General features: G+C 37.3%; 1 protein-coding gene across 1 annotated transcript in view; it reads left to right on the plus strand.

Moving 5' to 3' along the window:
* Nucleotides 1–24,693, plus strand: part of RAB10 (RAB10, member RAS oncogene family) — an 82,334-nt gene that overhangs the window by 26,152 nt on the left and 31,489 nt on the right. Inside the window, exon 2 of the mRNA XM_045549199.1 lies at nucleotides 17,469–17,529. Coding sequence (XP_045405155.1) covers nucleotides 17,469–17,529 — 61 coding nt within the window. The remainder of the gene's footprint in view (nucleotides 1–17,468; nucleotides 17,530–24,693) is intronic.

Below are 24,693 nucleotides of genomic sequence, written 5' to 3' on the forward strand. Positions count from 1 at the left end.
GTTTGGTATAGGTTTCAGTGATGAGATAAACCTGAGAGAGTAAAACAAATTTGGTATATATTGTTAGAATCCCATCAGAAAAACAGAACCCATTCTAGGTTTGATTCAGGAATAGAGTTGTTAATTTTAAAAGTAGAGCATTTAATACAGGAATTGTTTCAAACATGGTAGAAGGGCTAGAGGAACAAATGGGAGAGGGGAATTATTATCCAGAGATCAAGAAACTGCCACCTTCTCTGGGCTGGAGCCCTGAACTCGTCGTATTTGTTGTTGAGCTGCTAGAGGTATCCCTTCTTCTGCTTTAGCAAGAACTATTCTCATTGCTGCTACTGGTAAACTATTGGATTGTCAACTTGGCACTGGGCTGTCTACCATTGTGCTGCCTATGAGCTGGAGTTATAGCCACTGATCGTGTTGCAGTTGCCACCAGAATCAGATGGTTTTTCCTTCCTTCCTGCTTTTTTATTTCTCGTCAATGCCTTCCATTCGCAGAGCTTAACCACTACCCACCCAGGTTGCACGAGAGTCTGGGATCTGTAGTTTGTAGACTTTCAGAGCTGTCAGTAATAGCATAATGACAAGGCTTAGGATAGTTTCATTCATGGTTATATACTTTAGGAGAAAGCAGTAAATAAGATAGACACTTGTCCTTATTAACTCAGTTTATAATCCAGTAGGAGAGACCAACACAAAATGAAAAGTGAGATGATAGGGTAATATATGAAATAATGGTACTGAAAAATGACACTTAGAGGGAATCTAGTCAAAAGAGTAAATAAATTTCCCTAGCAAATAATGGGAAAAAAATGATGGGAACTTGTTGAGAGATGAAAGTACAACTTACGAAAATGAATTTTTTTTTGTATATGACCAAATTTATAATTCTAATTCTTGGTTACTATTTAGCACTAAGAAAGAATCTGATATTGGGAAGGTTAGCATACTTTTTCTGACAAAATTATATGAATAAGATCATTTAATCTCACTTTTGATTTTTGTGGTATGAACACAAAGAGTTATTAAGATATATTTAAAAACCATGTTCATTTCTTCAAGGGACACTTTTAATCCTTTTTTCATATAATTTTAAGCCCTCTAGTGCCATCATCCTTATCTGTTTTGGTTCTCCTATTAACTGTACATTCTTCATTTGTCAATGACTTAGCAGTTTTCTCCTATCATTTTTTGCTACATCTTTTACAGCTGTGGTCTCCAACTCCCCACCAATTCCCCATCGCTGGCATCACCGCTTGAGCTCCGCCTCTCACCCCCCATCCAGTGGAAAAATTGTCTTCCATGAAACCGGTCCCTGCTGCCAAAAATGTTGGGGACTACTGTTTTACAGGATTTTCAATCTCTCTTTATAGTTAAGTTTACACTGTGTGATTGCAATTTTTGGTAAGAGACATACAGCAATGTCTGTGTAATGGGTATGTGGGGTGGTAGGTGCTCCTTAGTTATCTGTTAGTATTTTCATGTTGTTATAACTTTGTTCAGAGTTGTGCCACCTTGTGACTCAGAGTCTAGATAAGGAATACTTCCTCTAGGGGTGCTATGGAATCACTAAGCAGAAGCGTTTAGTGCAATGTGGTGCAAAGGTTGCAAGTGGAAAGTTTAAGGAAATAGGAAGGGCACTCCTGAGGCTACCTGGAATGCTTTTTCTATATTGCCTTTTTATTTTCTTTTTTTTTTCCTGAGACAGTGTCTCTGTTGCCAGGGCTGGAGTACAGTGGCATTGTCATAGCTTAATGCATTTTAAAATTTTATAAATAGATGCCTTGGGTTTTTTGTTGTTGTTGTTTTTAAAGCAATCTGGGACCCCTCAAATGGAAAAAGTTCCTTGTTCTAGTTTTGCAGTGAGAAATAACCAAGATAATTAAAGGGAAGTTGATATAAACCATTGTGAGTTGGAAATTTGGGGCCTGAACTTCTCAGATTTGTGCCTGCCATCATCATTATGTATTACAAAGAGTAGTTGGAGACAGAGTGAGTTAGTGGTAAAAAAGTTATGGGATGGAGAGATTGAGTGTTGAGTGACTGAATTAATCATTGGGCTTTTAAAACTAATCCCGGAAGATATAAACTGAATACTTACTTTTTTTGTTCTATTCTGTAGTAATGTTTTGGTAGTGTAAGTAGTAGATGGAACCTTGGATTAGAGACTGAAAACTAGGTTTGTTAACAATAAGTTTTTTTTTTAATGGGCTAATAACTTCATCTCTGCATCTTCATTTCCTGTATATAATAAATGTAATACAGGTTGAACATCCCAAAACTGAAAATCTGAAATGCTCCAAAATCTGAAACTTTTTGAGTGCTCACATCACACTCATAGGAAATGCTCATTGGATCATTTTGGATTTGGGATTTGGGATGCTCAGCTGGTAAGTGTAAAGCAAGTATTCTAAAATTTGAAAAAAATCCTAAATCTGAAACACTGTTCTGATCCCAAAAATTTTGGATAAGGGATACACAGCCTGTAATATCTAACACTTACTATGTGCTAGTGACTATACTAAGTGGTTTGTATGGATTGTCTTTGTAGTTCCTGTATTAGCAGAGTGCCAGCATTATGGCCTTTGGGAGAGTATAAAGCAACATTCCTTTAAGAGGTTTAGAAGAAAAGTGACTTAAATGATAAGCATTTTGGGAGCTTTAGAAGGGCACAGTAAAGTGAAAGGCTGTGGTAGCATTGTAATGTTAGAATGGATCCTGATGACTCTTTAGCCTTTTCCTTTAAATCTTTCCACCTTTTTATTTTCATCCATCTTTTGTAAATACAACATAAGGTTGGTCCTATAAAGGAGGGAGAGATATTTGATCTAACTTCTTGTATGGGCATTCTATAAATTACATTTTATAAATTACATTCTATAAATTACTTTTTTTTAAGTTTGAAAAAAGAAAGAGGAGGTAGCATTCATATTTCAAGAGCATGCAGTTTGGAGTCAAACTAATGGAGTTAAAATGCCAGTCTTCTCACTTGTTAGCTATGGCCTTGAGTTAGTTTTTCTTAGCCATAAAACCTTACGAACTAGTGTGAGGATTGAATCAGTTAATGTTTGTAAAATGCTTGGAACGTGTCTGGCATATAGAAAGTACTGTATAAATGTTAATAAAACAAAATAACAATAACAAAAGCCAACACTTGTTGGGAATAGAATCTGAAATTCATTTGGAGCTCTTGGAGAGACAGGGCTGGTTCTAAATTTTGGAGCAGCTAGATGGAGCAGTATGACAGTTCAGCATTCCTGGAGAGCAGGGAAAAAAAGATGCCAAAATGAAATAAATTGAATGTGGAATATTAGTAAAGAATTAGAGAACACTGTGTTCAATTTTTACTAGTGCCTGTTCTGTCTCTTTTTCCCACGTCAGACATCTTAACAAGCCATTGTCCCCTAAACTCTTACCAGAAGTAGAGCTGTTCTTCATTCTCCAACAGAGCAGCCCTCATTTCCTCCACTAAGTCATTTATTGTCTGATGCTGTTTGACAATCCTTCCCACCCATCTCCTCCCACTTCTCTGTTGGAATGATATGTTTTTGTGCTTTGGGTGGTCATGTCCTGAATGGATAAGCACAGGTTTAACTTATTTAAGCAGATGTTTTCTCTTTTTGATAAACAAGCTCAAGAACAGGTTGCTTGAAAGATTTTTAAAAAGGAAGACAAAACAAAACTCAAGTTGGAAGCTAGAGGCAGGGAGAAGGAGGAGGCTAAAGGATTGGGGAAGTCAAGTATTAGATTGGTGTAAAAGTAATTGTGGTTTCAGACTGTGAATTTTAAATCATTATAATTAACTAGGCTCAAACACATCTTTTTTGGGTTTTTTTTGAGACAGAGTCTCACTCTGTTGCCTGGGCTAGAATGCCATGGCATCAGCCTAGCTCACAGCAACCTCAAACTCCTGGGCTCAAACAGTCCTTCTGCCTCAGACTCCGGAGTAGCTGGGACTACAGGCATGCGCCACCACACCCACTAATTTTTTCTGTAGTAGAGACGGGATCTCACTCTTGCTCACGCTGGTCTCCAGCTCCTGACCTCAAGTGATCCTGCCTCAGCCTCCCAAGTAGCTGGGACCACAAGCCTCCCAGAGTGTTAGGATTATAGGCATGAGCTACTGCGCCTGGCCTTCAAACACATCTTTATTCAAAATAGGAACCATTACAATCAGCACATTGTTGCCAATGAGATATAAGTTTGTTTATTCCTGTAGCTTAAAAATCCATGTTTTGGGATTCTGTGAACTCTTGGAAAGAAAGCATTTTCTGCATCCTGCTAGTTGTGGAAGCATTTCCCCTGCAAAAAGTTGTGGAGATGCCTGAAGAAGTGGTTGTCAGTTGGCAAGAGGTCAGGTGAATATGGTAGATGAGGCAAACTTTGTAGCCCAATTTGTTCAACTTTTGAAGATTGGTTGTGTGACGTGTGGTCGGGCGTAGTCGTGGAGAAGAATTATGGGCCCTTTTTGTTGAGTAATGTCCATTGTAAGCATTTCAGTTTTCGGTGCATCTCATCAATTTGCTGAGCGTACTTCTCAGATGTAATGGTTTCACCAGGATTCGGAAAGCTGTAGTGGATCAGACCGGCAGCAGACCACCAAATGGTGACCATGACCTTTTTTAGTGCAAGTTTGGCTTTGGGAAATGCTTTGGAGCTGCTTCTTGGTCTAGCCACTGAGGTGGTCGTCGCCAGTTGTCATATGAAATCCACTTTTCATCACACATCACAATCTGAGAAATGGTTTGTTGTTGTGTACAATAAGAGAAGCTGACATTTCAAAACAATAATTTTTTTGATTTTCAGTCAGCTCATGAGGCACCCACTTTATCAAGCTTTCTCACCTTTCCAATTTGCTTCAAATGCTGAAAGACCGTAGAATGGTCTATGTTGAGTTCTTTGGCAGCTTCTGGTGTAGTTGTGAGAGGATCAGCTTCAATGATGCTCTTGATTAGTTGTTGTCAACTTCTGATGGCCAGCCACTGTGCTCCTCATCTTCAAGGCTCTCCTCTCCCTTGCAAAACTTCTTGAACCACCACTGCACTGCACATTTGTTAGCAGTTCCTGGGACAAATGCATTGTTGATTTTGCGAGTTGTCTCTGCTGCTTTACCATCCATTTTGAACATGAATAAGAAAATGGCTCAAATTTGCTTTTTGTCCAATGTCATTTCCATAGTCTAAAATAAATATAAAATAAACAGCAAGTAATAAGTCATTAGCAAAAAAACGTAAAGTAAGAAATGCACATTAAAATGATGTATAACATAACCATGTTTATTTAAGAATGTATTCCAGGCCGGTATGGTGGCTGACACCTGTAATCCTAGCACTCTGGGAGGCCAAGGCAGGAGGATTGCTTGAGCTCAGGAGTTCGAGACCAGCCTGAGCAAGAGTGAGACCCCATCTCTACTATAGAAAAAATTAGCCAGCTGTGGCCTGTAGTCCCAGCCACTTGGGAGGCTGAGGCAGGAGGATTGCTTGAGCCCAGGAATTTGAGGTTGCTGTGAGCCAGGCTGATGTCATGGCACTCTAGCCTGGGCAACAGAGCAAGACCTTGTCTCAGAAAAAAAAAAAAAAAAAAAAATGAGAATGTATTCCAATATCAAATGGCAAATTTCAACAATGCTAAAACCGTAATTACTTTTGCACCAACCTTATATGTAATAAATTAGCAGAAATTTAAAGTGGTTATGTTCTAATACAGAATAAACAAATACTATTACAAAGGATTAGTCTGACATAATAGTCTCATGACCAAATGACAAGTTGTCATGACATTATGTGAGGAGTTTTATGCATTAATAAATTTGAAACAGTTAACAAGTCTTGGATTCTGAAGATTTGGTGATCTTTAGAGATAATATCTGAACTCATTTTTTAATCATTTAGAAAAATGTGAAAGGTTATAAATGTCCTTACAAGTTGGGAATGGGGGTGGGAGATGACAAGCAAAGGGTTAGAAGGTAAGTAAGCAAGTTCTGAGAAAAATCAAGAACAGAGCTGCTGACCTTAGAGTCATGTTACTGTCTGGAATACAATTTGGGATGGATCAGGGAGGTATATCAGGAAAAGGTAAAGGCAGAACAAAAAGAAGATAGACATTTGACTCACAAACAGACATTTGATCAAAGAGGTATATCAGGAAAACATAAAGGCAGACCAAAAAGAAGATAGACATTTGACTCACTAGTGGCAAAAGATTGGACGAGGAGAAGGCTGAAATTGAGTAACTAGAGTAGTAGTGAGAACCAGGAGAATTTAATAGCTTAATTAAAGGCTTTTTATGTACCTGACCCTGTCCTAGGCTTTCTACACATGATCTCACTTAATCCTTACAACATATTGGAGACAGAAATTATAATTCTCATTGTAGGTGGAGGAAACAGATGCCAGGAGAGGTTAAAATTTCACCCAGTGTTACATAGCTAGGATATGGTTTAGAGCCAGAGACCATATTGGAATCCTCTCAGTCACTGTGCTCTGGACTGTCTTTCTTAATTCCTAAAGTGAATTTGCTATCAGCATTATACTTGTATTTGCTTATTAATGTGTAGTTTATAAACTAACAGATCATCAAATTTTGATTGTGGTAGCTTTGTAGGAATCAAAATAGTTACTTGAGGCAGGGCAATTCTTGATGCTATTCTACCAATAAGGACATAAGATACTGCCATGTTCTGGAGAACACAACATATTCTGGAATTAACTACTCATGCCAAATTTAAAGCTACCTCTGGAAATATATTACTCTGATGAAATAAATCTTATGACTTTTGTGAAATGAAGCTACATTAATTTCTACTACATTGATTTTTGGATTCAAAGTAATTCACACATATTAAGTTGATTGTGTTTTACTTTGTCAGAGCTTTTGATTTTTAAAAATTTTGTGAAATCAAATGTAAACTGGTTATTTTTTTTTTATTTTTACCAAACTGTGTAGGTGGTAAAAGGCAAATGCTAAATAATATTTAAAATGCTTATGTATATATTATAAACATAGGTATTAAAGGAAATTTAAAAATTTCTGTAGAGACAAATTCTTGCTTTATTGTCCAGGCTAGTCTTGAATTCCTAGGCTCAGGTGATCCTCCCACTTTGGCCTCCCACAGTCCTGGGATTTACAGGTATCAGCCATCGTGCCTGACTTAAATTTTAAGTTTTCAAAAGAGAAGATTTCTTATTCTGGCAGGGCAAGAAAGGCATCACATCCATTGTGCATAGAGAAACATGTTAATTTCCTGCTTTTGTGGTGTTACTTCTATTTTATATTGTTGTCCATTAGCATTACCTGCCACACTAGGAAAAAAAAAGTTTTTTTCCTTGGGGCTGTGGTGTTTTATTATGAAAATAGAATAAAAACTTCAAAAACAAAACAATCCTTTCTTTTTTTAAAATGATCTTATATAAAGCCAATTATTTATTTTCAGTTTGTTATTTTTTATTCTTTTCTGTGTGTGAGTTATATGCAACTTGAAAAATAGTTCATGTGGTTCCCAAGGTAGAGAGATGTGTGAGTTACATGTTTCACAAGGCCCTGGGCTCAAAACTAGTGTGAATTAAATACAACGTTCACATGGCAGTTAATGTGTTAACTAATATTGTGAAAGGAAAAAAAAAGAAAAACTGATACTGTGGAATTCATCAGATTTCTCAGCTCATTTCCTAGCTGTCATCTCTAACTATATTACTTCTGAGAATCTTAATGACTTCATGGATAGGGCAGTATTATTAGTGCATAACAAATAAGACTATTTTGACTTATACCTATGGATTCAGCAGTTCTTTGGCATTCAGACTTTGTGATGTATTATTGTCTAGTGTCAGCTTCTTTTGTTTACTTAGATGAAATTTTTTTATTAGAATGACTTTTGCTGTAATTTGTAATGTAATTTTAATGCCATATAACGTGCAGGTACTTCAGAATAGAATAGCTATTTTGCTTTTAAAAAGTCTGTAGATGAGATAAAAGAGCAATATATGAAAATCAATTGTGTTTCTATATACTAGCAACAAACCATCCAAAAATGAAATCAGACAATTCCATTTACACAATAGCATCAAAAAGAATCGATACTTAAGAGTAGACTTAGCAAAACAACTGTAAGACTTGCACAATGAAAACTAGAAAACATTGTTGAAAGAAATTTAAAAAGATCTAATGGAAAGACATCCAATGTTTGTGGATTACAAGACCTGATATTGTTAAGATGGCAGTACTACTTAAATTGATCTACAGATTCAGTGTGATTCTTAAGAAAACCCTAGCTGGCTTATTTGCGGAAAATGACATGTGGCTCCTAAAACTCATGTGGAAATGCAGAGACTCCAGCATAGTGAAAACAATCTTGAAAAAGAAGGTTGGAAGACTCAAATTACCTGATTTCTAAATTCATAAGGGAGCTCCAGTAATAAAGACAGTGTGGTACTAGTGTAAGAATGGACATACAGATCAATGGACTAGAATTGAGAATCCATAAAAAAAAAAACCCATACACTTCTGGTCAGTTGATTTTTTGATCATTAAATATCAAGTACCCTAAAATACTGTTATTTCCAATTTACCTTTTTCTCTCTCTACCCTCTCAACTTTCTTCCTTTACTTAAATTAACAGGTATTTGTTGTCAGTATGTAGAACCAGGATGATTTCTGAGGTGATATTTATTCACATACATCTGGCTTGTCAGAAGTGTCTTGTTCTCTAAGGATTAGTAATTTAGGAAGTGTCAGGATGGTTTTTTTTTTTTTTTTGAGACAGTGTAGCTCTGTCACCCAGGCTAGAGTGCATCGGTGTCATCATAGCTCACTATAACCTCAAACTCCTGGACTCAGACAATCCTCCTGCTTCAGTCTGCTGAGTAGCTGGAACTACAGATGCATGCCATTATGCCCAGCTAATTTTTCTAATGTTAGTTTATAGAGATGGGGTCTCACTTTTGCTCAAGTTGGTCTCAAACTGCTGGCCTCAAGCAATCCTCCCACCTTGGCCTCCCAAAGTGCTAGGATTACAGGCATGAGCCACAGTGCCTAGCCAGGAAATGCCGGTTTTTAACAGCAGTTAAAGAAGTATGATGATGGAAGATAAAATGAGTGGATGAAAGTATGATGAGAAACATGACATTTGCATAGTCTGAAAATATCTTCAGTATGCCAGAGATGATGGTTTGAGAAGACAGGGATATGTTGAAGCATTTAAAGGAACGCATGACCACAAGGAGACAAATGTATAAGAGGTAAAAAAAAGACCTAGTGGAATTCATGAACTGAAAATTACAATATCTGAAATGAAAAATTCAGTCAGTGGGCTGTTCAGGCACTACAGAAGTATCTCATAGGGATGAGGTGTAATAGATACTATCCAGACTGAAACACAAGAGAAAAAAGGCTACAAACAATTGAGAGTCTCAGTGATATGTGGGACAATATCACAGTCTGACATACATGTAATTGGAGTCTAGGAGAAGGGGTGGGGGTTGCAGCAAAAGAATTTGAAGAAATAATGGCTGAAAAACTTCCACATATGATGAAAGCCATAAGCCTGCAGACCTAATGAACGTAGGTGGGATAGATACAAAGAAAATCACACGGAGGCACATCATAATCAAATTATTGAAAGCCAGAGTTAAAAACAGCCCCATGTGGACAGAGACAAAGATAAGAAGACCTGTTGATTTTTATCAGAAACAATGTAAGCCAACAAATGAACCTAACTATATTGCAAATAAACAGCATAACCACATTGAGGAAGAAGAAAAGAATAGTCAAAAGTGACTTTGGAAAACAGTATTTTGACCAGATACTCTAAGACTAAAGATAAAAAGAGCTATTATATATACAAGTATTTTATTCTAGTTAGTAAATCTGGTTTCTTATAGGGGTATTGGTGGGGGTTAGGAAGTTTGAAACTGTATACTGGGAATGAACATTATAAGCAAATATGTTTTAGATAGAGCCGTGTTTCTCATTGTTGAAAGAAGTTACGAGTAAGGAAAGGGAGAAGGCTAGAATGAACTCTCTGGTGTAGGAGATTGGAATTGGTGGCATCAGTATGAATTCATGGTTTTGTATATTATACATATAGATATGGAAATATAGTTGTGTGTATATGCATGGGTTAGTATACATAAATATATTTTCTAGCTCTGTTCGCTGAGAAGGCATAGAAGTAATGACACTTGAGTATCAGTGAGGGCACTTAGTGCTCAGATCTTACACCCTAAATACAATTCTTTAATAAAAAGAACCAGGGTTTCATGAAGAACTTGTTGATTTCAGAGCTGGGGTAAGAGAAATACAAAATGATTCTGGAACATCTTGCAATCCTAGAAAACAAAGAAGTACTCAGAAAAGGATGGGACATGTCAGAAGGACACAGGAACCAGCCTAAAGGAACTTGTAATGGGCAAAGCTGAAATGAAGTAATGATAGTATTTGATTATAACCAACAGAATAAAATGTCTATGAGTCCATACTGGCAAAAATAAATAATTGAATAAATAAATAAGTGGGGTGGGAGGAACAAATCTCAAAAGCAGAATTTCAGTTAGTAAGTGTAAGAAGAGAATGAGAAAAACACAAAATCACTGTTAGGCAAATACTACACTACTAATTGTCACAGACAAGAGCAATGATGGGATGTAAAACCAGTGGGTGAAAGTATAATGGGAAATATGATATTTACATAGTCTGACAGTACCTTTTCCAATAAATTTATTAATTACCAAGTGGAAAACAGTAAATTTACATTATAGAGAAACAGTAGAAAACACCATAACCAAGTATTGGAAGTATATTCAAGGCTAGTAACACTAGTGTTAATAATAAGGCATTCACAGTAGATACTCCTTGATATGATGAACTGAGAAAGGTAAAACATCACATCTGTGGTATTTTGTGACTTCCTGCCCCAACCCCATGCAAAACCTTAATCTAATTATGAAAAGACACCAGACAAATCTAAATTGAGGGAAATTCTACAAAATACTTGACCGAAATTCTTCAAATGTCTCAAGTTCATGAAAGACAAGGAAAGACTCGGCACTGTCTTGAGAAACTAATGAGACATGACAGCGAAATGCATGTGGGAACCTGAAACAGAAAAAGACATTAGTAAAAACAAAACGTGGCTAATTATGTTTGTAGTTAATTGCACTGTGTATCACTGTTATTTTCCTGTTCTGATTAGTGTACTTTGGTTATGTAAGTTGTTAACAGTAGGAGAGGTTCAGTGAAAGGTATATATGAACTCTGTACTATTTCTGCAACTTTTCTATAAAAATATTTCAAAGTAAAAAATTTCTTAGGTCTACTTTTCTCCAAAAAAAAAAAAAGGGGGAAAATAAAAAGAAACAATGGAGTATCATTTTTAAAGTTCTGAAAGGAAAAACTATCAATTTAGAATTCATTCCTGACAAAAAAATCTTTAAAAAAAAAAAAAGACATTTTCCAAACAAAAGCTCGGAGATTTTTTGCTTGTGCTATTAAAAAATGTTAAAGGAAGTATTTCAGTCTCAAGAAAATTATCCCAGATGGCAACTCAGACCTACACAAAGGAATGAAGAGGACAGGAAATGGTAAATATGTGGGGAAATATATGATACTTTTCTCTCAATTTTGAATTTATTTAAAAGGCAATTGTTTAAAGAAAAAATTTTTAACATTTTATAGGATTTATATTATAGCACTTAGCAGTAAAATGTGGAAATACAACATGTAGAAATAAAACAATAGCCCAATGATGGGAGGGAGAAAATGGAAGCATACTCCTGTAAGTTTCTTACATTATTTAAGACATGGTATAATACATTTGAAGCTAGGCTGTTCTATTTAAAGATGTATATTATAAACCCTAGAGCAACCACTAAACAAATTAGGTTATCTAATAGGCTACTAATCTAAAAAAAAGGGGGAGGGGCTGGAGTGATTATATTAATATTAAACAAAGTAGATTTCAGAGCCAGGGGTATATTTCCAGAAATAAAGAAGATCCTTTCATAATGACAAAAATGAATGGAACTTAATTTAGGTTAAGAGCATACGTGGTATGAATCAGACATGGAATTGAATCCTGGTTCTGCCACCTGTTAATAACCCTGTGACCTTAAGTAAATTACCTTGAATTTTTTGTTTTATAAAACAGGCGTATTAGTACTATCTCAGAGGGTTTTTGTGACTATTAAGTGGGATAGTATATGGGAAGTGCTTATTGGCACACTTAGTAATTATCTATTAATAGTAAATATAAGTGTTACTGCTCTTAGCGTGGCTGCTGTTGATTTTTACTTTATTCCTCATTTGTAGAATGGAAATAATAGTATAGATTAGGACTATTCTGAGAATTTAATGACTTAATCCATGCAAAGAGTTTATAACAGTGCCAGGCACATTGTAAAGTATTAACTAAGCTATTACTATATGAAAGGATCTTTAGCGGGAACTTTTTCACATCTGCCTACAGATAAAGAAACAAGTGCCCATATTGGAAATTACCTTTTCAAAATTTGTACTGTTAATGACAGAGCTAAGACTAGAACCTGGTCTCAGATTCCAGACTAAGTGACATTTAAAGGATATAGGTATGTGATTCTTATTTCCTCTGCAGGTATGGGGAACACATCTTGATTTTTACCTGTTAAAAACCACAGATATTGATCATTTAGCTATAAATTGTTAAATTTTTGTTGTCTGGAGTTCATTATGTAGGTTGTTTCTGCCTGCATTAATTACTATGTATTGATGTGTCATCGGAAGCCAAGCTCTGGAGAACTGGTATCTATAAAGTGGCTAGAGGCTGCAGTTACTCCTCTTGCCACTGGATGGTGCTTCTGCAACATCATCAAGGCAAAAATGTTGGCTGATATTGTTTCTCTTTTGAGCAGCTGGAAATTGATAAATGAGTAGACTGCAATAAATTGAAATACTCTTGAGTTGGGTCCCAGGAATCTGTAAAATGTGGAAATTTCTTTAGTGTGTTTTTACATAAGCAAAATCTTAAAAAGAAACACTGATTGGATCAAACCCTATGATTGTGGTAATTTAGCAAATAATAGTGTTGCAGGAGAATCTGATTATTCTGCCTGGCAGACTCTTAAAGGGTGGTAGGTTTTTCCTAGCTTATCTTGGCAGCTGAACTATTGATTTTGCTCTCATCTCTAAATTTTGTCATAAGCTTTTCTGTTTATCTTAAAGTTTTTTTGTACTTAGTGGTAGTGTGGTGGGGGATGTGGAAAGTACATGCTGCTATAACAAAGGTATTTACTTAGAAAAAGTGCAGAGCTATAAAAGTTGTGTTTAAATGTGACTACAAGAGGAAAACTAGAGGGAATAAGACTGGAGAGGTGGCTTGGGGCCAATGCTAAGAAATTTAGGTATCTTTATTCATAGAGAATGATGGTTGAGTTGAGTTTTGTAAATATACCTCTTTCTCTGTTAACCTAATTTTTACTTCTATTAATGTAATAGGTGCATAGTTTTAGAAGTCAGGTAGTAATTCAGGGCTGTGACAACAGCAGCAGCAGCTGCAACAGCAAACCCTTTGCACCATGCCCACCCGTGGGCAAACATTTTTTGGCCTTTTCTTCTGTTATTCAACTGGCTATTCCCTAGTCATATGCTTCTAACTTTTGAAAAACCTAATCTTAGAAATTTTCTCCTGTTGTTATGGAAGATGAGAATATAATACTTTTATTAAGTTCCTGGCACCTCTCCCTTCATCTTCACAAATAGTAATACAAATGTTTTGGTTGACTGCTAAACCAAGTGGTGTACTACAACTGCATATCCTTTCTTGGACAACTTTTTGTTCTTACTATAGTTTACAGTTCCTTCAGTGTTAAATTTGTTACATTTGCCTCAAGACATTGTCTATTCCAAATAGAATTGTCATACCCTTTTGAATTATTTTTCGTATAGATTCTATTACTGCTATTTCTTCCTTCCCACCCCCAGGAGGCAGCCCTCCTGGAACTTTTCTTCTCATTCTATTCTGAACTGATTGCTCTCTAGGCCAATTTGTTCCTGTGCTTTTACTTTACTCTGGTTGATGGATTTTTATTTCTTCCTCTTTCTTGTTTTGGTAAAGTAATCTCCTAATAGCTATCTTAGAAAGGATGCATAGTAGCTAAATATTTTGAGATCTTTCATGTATGGGAATGCCTTTCATTTGGTTTTGGCTGGATGGAGGTTTTAAAAGATACTGTCTTTTTGTTTTCTAGTGTTGCTATTGAAAAGTTGAGAGGTGTTTTTGTTTTTTGTTTTTTTTTTTTTTTTTGAGACAGAGTCTCACTTTGTTGCCTGGGCTAAAGTGCCATGGCGTCAGCCTAGCTCACAGCAACCTCCAACTCCTGGACTCAAGCGATCCTCTTGCCTCAGCCTCCCGAGTAGCTGGGACTACAGGCATGCGCCACCATGCCCGGCTAATTTTTTTATATATATTTTAGCTGTCCATATAATTTCTTTCTATTTTTAGTAGAGACAGGGTCTCGTTCTTGCTCAGGCTGGTCTCGAACTCTTCAGCTCAAATGATCCACCCGCCTCGGCCTCCCAGAGTGCTAGGATTATAGGCGTGAACCAGTGCGCTGGGCCTGACCTCCTGGTTTTGATCTTCTGATTTGTTTTATTTCACTTATATTCTATTCTTTGTCATTTAATCATATTTTCTGGGAGAACTCAATCTTCTTTACCAACTTTTCCGTTGACTATATTATTTCTGTCCCCCCTCATTTTAAAAAATTTTTAGGAGTTTTCTGATTCAGGTTGTCACTTTTCCTTCCTTCCTCATCGTCGTCGTCTTTTTTTTCCCCCAGTATATCATCTTGTTCTGAGAAGATGAGAAATGATCTAGTTCTTTTATTCTGCATTGCCTCTGTTTCCTTTTTTTCTTAATTGTTTTGATATTTCATTGGAGTCTTTGGCCTGAGGCTCTAAAAAGCTGATTGGAAGCAGAATTATCAAGGGTGGAGCTTGTAAAGTGGTGAGTTTCACCTTAAGGGTAAAACTCTTTTTTTCTTAGGCACTCTTTTACATTCTCCAAAAAACATCATTTATCTGTTTATTTAACAAAAATTGTTTTTTAATGCCTCCTATATGTCAGATATTATTCTGAGTGCTGGGCATTTAACCCAATTAAACAGATAAAAATCTCTACCGTGGTAGGTCTCATGTTTGGTAAAGGGAGACAGAAAATAACAGAAGTAAGGAAATGTTAAAGAGAAAAAGTAATGAAGAAGGGCCGGGCGAGGTGGCTCACGCCTGTAATCCTAGCCCTCTGGGAGGCCAAGGCGGGTGGATCGCTCCAGGTCAGGAGTTCGAGACCAGCCTGAGCAAGACCCCGTCTCTACTAAAAATAGAAATAAATTATCTGGACAACTAAAAGTATATATAGAAAAAAAAATTAGCCGGGCATGGTGGCGCATGCCTGTAGTCCCAGCTACTCGGGAGGCTGAGGCAGGAGGATCGCTTAAGCCCAGGAGTTTGAGGTTACTTTGAGCTAGGCTGATGCCACGGCACTCACTGTAGCCCGGGCAACAGAGCGAGACTCTGTCTCAAAAAAAAAAAAAAAAAGTAAGGAAGGAGGATAGGGAATGTTAACAGACAATGAGTGGGGGACATGGAGAAATGTCTCAACTTAGGATAGGGTAGCTGGGGAAGAGCTACTATGGAGAACGAGTACTCTAGGTTAGGGGAACAGTATATGTAAAGGCCAGAGGTCAGAATCTGTCTGACCTGTATGTGGAACAACAAAAAGAAAGCCAATACAGTTAGCTAGGTCAGAGTAAGATGATACAGAAAATGTTGAGGACAGGGTAGAAAGGGGAGGTGGATAAAATATATAGGGCCTTATTTATTTATAGATTTATTTTAAAAAGTTTTGCTGTTAGTCTATGAGAGATGGAATTTGGAGATGTCTAATAAGCAGTTTGGAATTCAGGGCAGAGGTCTGGGCTATGATATAAATTTAAGAGTCATCAGTGTTTATGTGGGATTTAAAGCCATAAAACTAGGGAAAAATCAGCACTAGGGAAACTAGGGAATGAGTGAAGACAGAAAAGAGAAGTTCACTCCAGTTTTTAGATGTCAGGTGAGGAGAAAGCAGGAATGAAGATTGATTGAGTGGCCAAAAGGGTAGGAAAACCAGGAGAGTTTTCATGCAGAAAAGAATGAAGAACTGCTTCAACTACTGCTAGTTCAGTCAGATTAGGACTTAGAAATGGCCACTGAATTTAGGAACATGGAGATCGTCCACCTAAATAGGGTTGGCTCATGCCTGTAATCCCAGCACTCTGGGAGGCCGAGATGGGAGGATCGCTTGAGCTCAGGAGTTTGAGACCAGCCTGAGCAAGCAAGACCCCAACTCTACTAAAAATAGAAAAATTAGCCAGGTGTCGTGGTGTTCACCTGTAGTCCCAGCTACTTGGGAGGCCGAGGCAGGAGGATCACTTGAGTCCAGGAGTTTTGAGGTTGCTGAGCTAGGCTAACACCATGGCACTCACCCAGGCGACAGAGTGGAACCTTTTCTCAAAAAAAAAAAAATCAGTTACTGAAAAACGATGTTCAAATTTCCAACTGAAATTATAGGTATGTTTATTTCTCTTTGTAATTCTATGTTTTTTTTTGTTTACATTTTTTCTGTTTTTTTTTTTTCTTTCTTCATTTATTCTCTTTGTTAGGCATCTTTGGAGTTCTATTAATTTTTGCTTCATGTATTTTTGTTTTTTTGTTTTTGAGACAAAGTCTCGCTCTGTTGCCCTGGGTAGAGTACAGTGGCATCAGCCTAGCTCACAGCAACCTCAAACTCCTGGGCTCAAGCGATCCTCTTGCCTCAGCCTCTCTCTCCAGTAGCTGGAACTATAGACATGCACCATGACGCCCAGCTGATTTTTCTCTTTTTAGTAGAGACAGGGTCTTGCTCTTGGTTAGGCTGGTGTCGAACTCCTGACTTCAAGTTATCCTCCGGCCTCGACCCTCCCAGAGTGCTAAGATTATAGTTATGAGCCACCGTACTGGCCTGCTTCTTCATGTATTTTGAAGCTCTTTGTTAATTAGGTGCTAAAGTATGTATTTTAATGCCTTCCTCAAGAATTGACTGCTTTAACATTAGGAAATGACCCTCTATCCCTGATGGTTTCTTTTTGTTCTGCAAGCTAGTGAAGGCTATGTTTTTTTCCCCATATTTTTTACTGGGAAACATCTTTTATTCTTGTGCACTAAAATATTAAATATTTTAAAATTTAGTTTCTTACTTCCTAATTTGTGAAAACTTTCTATAGTTATTTCTCCTGCCATCTTGGATCCTTATATTACTCAGGTTTAAAATTGGACAGATATACTCAGAATTGCATACTTAGTGAATGTCCAGAACCTGACAAATACAAGTTTAAGAAGTCTAAGCATTTTTACTCCAAGTGTTGATAATTTTGGTACAGCCAAGCACAAAGGCACAGTTATAATTTACCTTTTTTTCTATGTTGTAGGAATAGACTTTAAGATCAAAACAGTTGAATTACAAGGAAAGAAGATCAAGCTACAGATATGGTAAGTGATTTACTTATTTCATTTATCAGAATGCCAGGTTTCTTAAGGTTTGACAGTGAAATTCTTCTTTGTCACCAGTTTAGATTCTGTGAGACTTCACTTTCTAAAGCAAGTAATCCTTTTGGTGACGTAAAAAACTGTTGTGGACTTTAGAGTCCATGAGATCTGGCTGTTCAGTTTTTTCCACTTAGTGTATGAACTCGGGCAAGTTACATACTCACTGTTAGGCTCTTATATCTTTATATGTAAAATGAAGGTAATACTGCCTATCTCAAAGAATTGTCATAAGAATTACGTGAAATAATCTGTATGAAGCTTGTTTTAGCACAATGCTTTGCTAAAATATTTAGTTTCTTTAATGTGTTTTATCTTTTTATAGGCATTATTTTTATTAGTTTGTACATGGTTTTGCCCACAGAAATAAAATAAAATACTTTGAATCTGTATTCAAGTCTGAATCATAGGCTTTAAAATTATAATGGCATTATTTTTCAGTGAATATTATGTTTTATGAGTATTGTAGGTATTAACCCATTAATTACTAACAGGGACCCTGTGAGATATGTTATTCCTTTTTAAAAAACATCTTTGTTGAGGTATAACTGACATATAATGAATTGTACATATTTAAAGTTCGATAAGTTTTGACTTATGTATAAACTTATAAAACCATCACTGCAGTCAAGATAATGAATATAAATCCATCACCTCAAAAGTTTCCTTAAGCCTCCTTGTAATCCTTTGTGGTCCCTTCTTCCCCACTATTCCTGGTCCCCAGTCAGCCACTTTTCTGTTTTCTGTTACTATAGACTACTTTCCATTTTGTAGTACCGTATATAATGGAATCATACAGTGTGTTCTTTTTTCTTTGGCTTTTTTGGGGGGTGGGGCTTCTTATTTACTCACCATAATTTTCAAAATTATCAATAAGTTCATTACTTTTTATTGCGAGTACTGGTCCATTTTTAATATGCAACTTGTTTACCCATTCAGCATAAAGCTGCTACAAGTCTTTGTATAGGTGTATGCTTTCTTTTCTCTTGGATTATTTCTATTTTATAATGAAACAAACATTTTGAAATTTTTTTTTTTTTTTTTTTTTTGAGACCGTCTCGCTTTGTTGCCCAGGCGAGAGTGAGTGCCGTGGCGTCAGCCCAGCTCACAGCAACCTCAGACTCCTGGGCTTAAGCGATCCTACTGCCTCAGCCTCCCGAGTAGCTGGGACTACAGGCATGCGCCACCATGCCCGGCTAATTTTTTCTATATACATTTTGAAATATTTTAATGAAGGCCTTAGAGCCTGTAAGTGGCAGAGCTGGGATACATACATGCTCAGAATGTAGGTTCCAGAGTGGTGTTTTTAATTACTGTACTGCCTCCTGTAAACAGTGCGTTTTGCTTTGGCTGCTTTTTCCAGTGGCTATCATTTTTCTTTCTTTATTGCCAGTTAACAATTGTGTTAAGTCTGAATTCACGTTATCTCGGTTTTTACAGTAATAGGACCTATCATAAGATGATTATAAGGATGAATGATACATATAAAGCACTTAGAACAGTATCGGACACATAATTAATATTAGTAAATCATAGCTATTATTATTTTGGGGTCCACCATTATGAGGTTTAGAACCCTAAGAATGTTATTTTATTTTGGGCATAAGCAGAGGAGGAAGCTAGCAAAGAAGATTGCAAAGCCTTACTTGTAGAATTAGGAGGAGAATCAGTAGAGAACAGTGTCCCAGAATCCAGTAAAAGACAGTTTCAAAAATTAGGTATTCCTCCAGCGTGAGCAAGAGCGAGACCCTGTCTCTACTAAAAATAGAAAGAAATTATATGGACAGCTAAAAATATATATAGAAAAATTAGCTAGGCATGGTGGCACATGCCTGTAGTCCCAGCTACTCGGAAGGCTGAGGCAGTTGGTTGCTTGAGCCCAGGAGTTTGAGGTTGCTGTGAGCTAGGGTGACGGCATGTCACTCTAGCCCAGGCAACAGAGTGAGACTCTGTCTCAAAAAAAAAAAAAAAATTTAGGTATTCCCTTTTAAAGGAAGTTAATATAAGTAGGATATTTTTAATCAGAATATTTCCATTACCTGACCATGTAAATTAGAAATACCTTTCTCTGTAAATTAGAAATACCTTTCTCGGTAACATCTTTAAAATCTAATATAAATTTAAATAAAATTTAGATACTTTAAAGTGTTTCCTAAAACTAGCAGTTCTCTTTGAAGCAAAATCCACTTATGATCATTGATTTTTACCTACATTAGCTGGGAAATAACTCAGCAAATGAACTGTGGCTCATATTCTGTTTCATTATAATTAAAGCTGATCTCAAGGGAATGCTGTCAACTAATTATTTTGAATTTCAGCCAATGCCCCTTTGCCCCTTAAGCTCCATGTTTTATTCCTGGCCTTGGTGGCCTTACATATTGGCCTGTGTTCTAAGCCTTGCCATACTGATTGGCTCTCTTCTCAACTGTATCCCCTCTGTGTACACTTTATGCCAATAATTTTCAAACTTTTTTGACAGTAAGAGATACATTTTACATTTTGGCTAGGTATACATATACATGTATATGTGAATGTGTTTTTAACAGAAACAAAGTACACAAAACAATACTTTTTTCCAGATATATTTTGCTTTCTGTAATACATAACACCTTTGTCCTACTAAATTTATCTTGTTCTTCTATCTACTCTGCCTTTTCCACAAACTTTCTTTTCTGTTCCTTGACCTTGTAGATTCATGTATTCCCCCCTCCCATATCATTTGAGTAGCTTTTAGAAGTAAATAGTAACAAACAACTAATACTTGTTTCTAAAAAGGGAGCCTTCCTTAAAAGATGCTCTTTTGGAACAGTAAGTCCTCTAGTGTGGCCTTCAAGATTAATCTATAAAAGGTTTCTACTGTATCTATGAAACTCAGGTGTAGCACAGACATGGTAATATTTCTAATTTGGAGTTGTTTAATTTTTAGACATTTTTAATTGAACTGCTCTGAGATAAAGTGCTTCTACATGCTAACATTCCACGGAGAAAGAAGCCATATAGCTTCTTTATGAGTATTACGTGTATTAACCTACTAATTAAGAGATGTGAGATATCGATGGTAATTTAAGAAGCCTTTTTCTATGAAAAAGCCCATAACTCATTATGATACACTGAAATTCAAAACTTTGTCTTCCTGTTGCACTCCAGCTTGGACAACAAGACTCCACCTCTTTAAAAAAAAAAACAACAAAAAAACGCCTGGGCGAGATGATGGGTCATGCCTATAATAATCCTAGCACTCTGGGGGGCTGAGGCATGAGGACAGTTTGAGATCAGGAGTTGTAGATCAGCCTGGGTAAGAGTGAGACCCCCTCTCTACTAAAAATAGAAAAAACTAGCCAGGCCCTGTGGCGAATGCCTGTAGTCCTAGCTACTGGGGAGGCTAAGGCAGGAGCATCACTTGAGCCCAGGCGTTTGAGGTTGCAGTGAGTTGCAGTGACACCACTGCACTCTACCCTCGGTGACAGAGTGAGACTCTGTCTCAAAAAAACACCAAAAAACAACAACAAAAAACCCCACTTTGTCTTCAACTTTAATGCTTTGCTTCTAGTGACTACCAGAAATCACAATGATTTTTGTATCTCTCTAGTTCAAATAAATACATTCATATTCTTGTGATAGCATGAAAATTCCTCTTCTGTAATTGGGTTTTAGTCGTGGAAGCTGTCTTCAGCCTGTGCTAAAGCTTTGTCTTTTTTTATTTTTTGAGACAGAGTCTTACTCTGTTGCCCAGATGAGTGCCTTGGCATCAGCTTAACTCACTGCAACCTCAAACTCCTGGGCTCAAGCAAGCAGTCCTGCCTCAGCCTCCCGAGTAGCTGGGACTACAGGCTGCCATGACACCCGGCTAATTATTTCTATTTTTAGTAGAGTTGGGGTCTCGCTCTTGCTCAGGCTGGTCTCGACCTCCTGAGCTCAAAGCTATCCCCCCACCTCTGTCGGCCTCCCAGAGTGCTAGGATTACAGGCGTTAGCCACTGCGCCCAGCCCGTGTCTTGCCTTCTTTCCAGGAATCTTTTTAGTCTATTGATTAAGGCTGGAGGTGGGTCTTCACCTTGGCCAGGGCATATGTATCTAGGCCTAAAATTAGCTTGTTTGAGTGATGGAGAAGCAGCTTAGCTTTTAAAATCCCATATCTGCAGAAAGTTTCCACCATGGTAGATTTTGATACCTACATTTTCCATAGAGTAGTGGGTCTGATCAGGAAAATAGCCATAGTTAAGTTACTTCACGTCTGCCTTTTCTTTGTTTTTGAGGGGATAGGGGTCAGGAATGTCTGCCACTGTCAACATCTGTATTTTGTGCCAACAACAAATTTAATATCAACTCAATTACCTGAAACTAGTAGTTTCATTTTGTAGAAGAATTAACCATCTTACCATTTGGTAGGATGCCATGGGGTGTTGCCTTACCTATGTAAGGTGTCAGATGCTTGGGGTTCATGTTTGATTCTTCCCAATCCCTTAATCCCCACATTTAATTCATTAGCAAGCCCTGTTGATTTTCTCTCCAAAATATGTCTGGAATCCACCTATAATTCTCCATCTCCATTGTTACCTCCATAGTCAAGCCACCATTACCTCTTTTTTGAACTATTGTAATAGCCCCCCACCCCCCTTTTTGAGACAGTCTTGGCCTGGCCTGTATGCCTCTTCCAGTACTTTTCCCACATATTAGCCAGAGTAACTATTTACAAATATAAATCTGGTCATGGTTGTTATTCCTTTTCCAGTTTATAGTGCCTTTGACCTTCCATTGCATTTCAAATGAAAATCTAAATTCCAAATCCACATTCTTTACCACAGTTTACAGGGTGGGCCCCTGTGTACCTTTCTGACCTCATCTGATACTGTTCTCTCTCTCCCTACTGTGTGTAGTCTCCGGCCCTTACTGATTTTCATTCAAGTCCATAAACATGGCAAGTTCTTTTCTAACTTAGGGCCTTTGTACATGCTCTGTGGACAACTCCCCTTCACTTTCCCCCCTACTCCCCGTAGCTAGACTGAGCATTCGAAAGTACCACTTCATTTCAGAGGTTTCCCATTTCAACAGAAATGAAATTTGAAAACTCAGGGTTCTGGCTGCTGTCCCCTCTGACCACATCCCTCATTAGCTTTGCTCCAGTTACTGTGGCCTTTTTTCCCTCCCTTTAGCTTACCAAGCATGTTCCCATCTCAGGGCCTTTGTACTTTTAATGTTCTTTATGCATGGAATGCTTCTCATCAGATCTTTGCCCTGTTGCGTTGCCTTCTCTCATTCAATTCACTCATTCAAATCTCAATTCCATGTTACCCTCTGAGAGGCCTTGCTTTCTAAAGAAGCCCAGGCTCTCCAGGCACTATCACATTTTTCCTAGTTTATCTTTGTCATGCTTTTCAGTATCTGGGCTTTACTGTCTTTTTAAAAATATGGTCCCTATTGTTACTACACTAAACTACAAGATTTTTTAGAGTTGGGGTCCATCTGTCTGATTTATGCTTGTATTCCCCCTACCAACACCTGGCAAATAAGATGCTCAGTAAATATTTGTTGACTGAATGACTTTGGTTGATTACTATTCATACTTGACCTCTCACCTTAAACCTCACCTCTATAGAGAGGACCTCCCTGATCATTCTTACCTAGATTACTACTTCCTTCTTTCTTACCCCATTGTCCATCACTTCACCCTATTTACCTTGCTAGCATTTGTCACAATTTGTGATTATATATTAATTTACATGTTTGTTCCTGTCCCCACTGGTATAATCTCTGAGACGGCAGGTATCAGGCTTTTTACTTTTGAAAAAGTATTTTTGGATGAAGATAACCGTTATTTAAACTTATGATATTTTGAGTGTGGAGAAATTGTGTATCTATGAGGAAATCCAGGTCTTCTTAAAATAAAACATGGCATGTGAAATTTGGCATAATTTATAAAGGACGGAATAACTTCATTATGTTACCAAAACACACGAAGTTGTGAAATTGGGGGTCCGCCTTGAAGAGCAGATTGATGTTGCCTCTGGTCTGTTCCAGTGCTGTCAGTCAGTGTCCACACCAAAAGTAACTGTCCTAACAGCAGCCAGAGTACACAGCTTCCCTAACCCTGAGTGTGGTACTGACAGTTAAGGAAATAAACAATTTTGTTTCCTGGGAACATATCGCTACTTTTGTGATACGCCAGTGGGAAAAATAGTATTTCACAATATTTCTCAGCTATGTATCTATTATTTTATGTAAGCAAAATTCTACTGTTGGGTTATAATTTCAGAATCTTGATTATACTAAGTAGGCTGGGAAGAAAAAAAATTTTAACAGCAGAGGGAAACAGTAGTTTTGAAAACAGGCTTAGAGGCTCACACCTGTAATCCCAGCACTCTGGGTGGCTGAGGCAGGAGGATTCCTTGAGGCCAGGAGTTCGAGAACAGCCTGAGCAAGAGTGAGACCGTGTCTTTGCAAAAAAAAAAAAAAAAACAACCAGAAAAATTAGCGAAGCATGGTGGTGCTCTCCTGTAGTCCTGCCTATTGAGGAGGTTGAGGCAAGAGAATCAGTTGAGCACAGAAGTTTGAGGTTGCAATGATCTGTGATGATGCCACCACACTCCAGTCTGGGCAACAGAGCAAGACCCTGTCTCAATAAAAAAGAAAAGAAAATAGTCTTAGAAACGTGTATTATGGTGACATAAAAAGACATTATAAATATGTACAATGTTTTGATTGTGCTTCAGATGTTTAACACCGTCTTTAGCTTATTAGATTCAACCTGCTAGATTGGATTAGGCTTGGGCATATATATATATATATATATATATATATATATATGTAAATGTAAAAATAATTTGACCAGTGATCAAGCAGCTGTGGCTCTTTCTAGCCCAGGGAAAAGGATTGCCAGTTAGCCTAGAGGCAAAGACCCTGTTCCCTGGTTTGAAATATTATTGATTGTCTAAACAATTGTTAGGGGCTGGTATAATGAAAATATAGGCAGGACCCAGGAAAAGGATAGTTTGAGATCAGGAAGCCAAATCCGTATGTGGAGTAGATATAATCATGTTTAAAATATGTAAATGAAAATGGGGTATAGAATGCTTTAAAAAATTTTAATGGGGAGATTACGTAAAAAGAGGGA

This window comes from Lemur catta, chromosome 4, assembly GCF_020740605.2.
Source record: "Lemur catta isolate mLemCat1 chromosome 4, mLemCat1.pri, whole genome shotgun sequence".
Lineage (NCBI taxonomy): Eukaryota > Metazoa > Chordata > Mammalia > Primates > Lemuridae > Lemur > Lemur catta.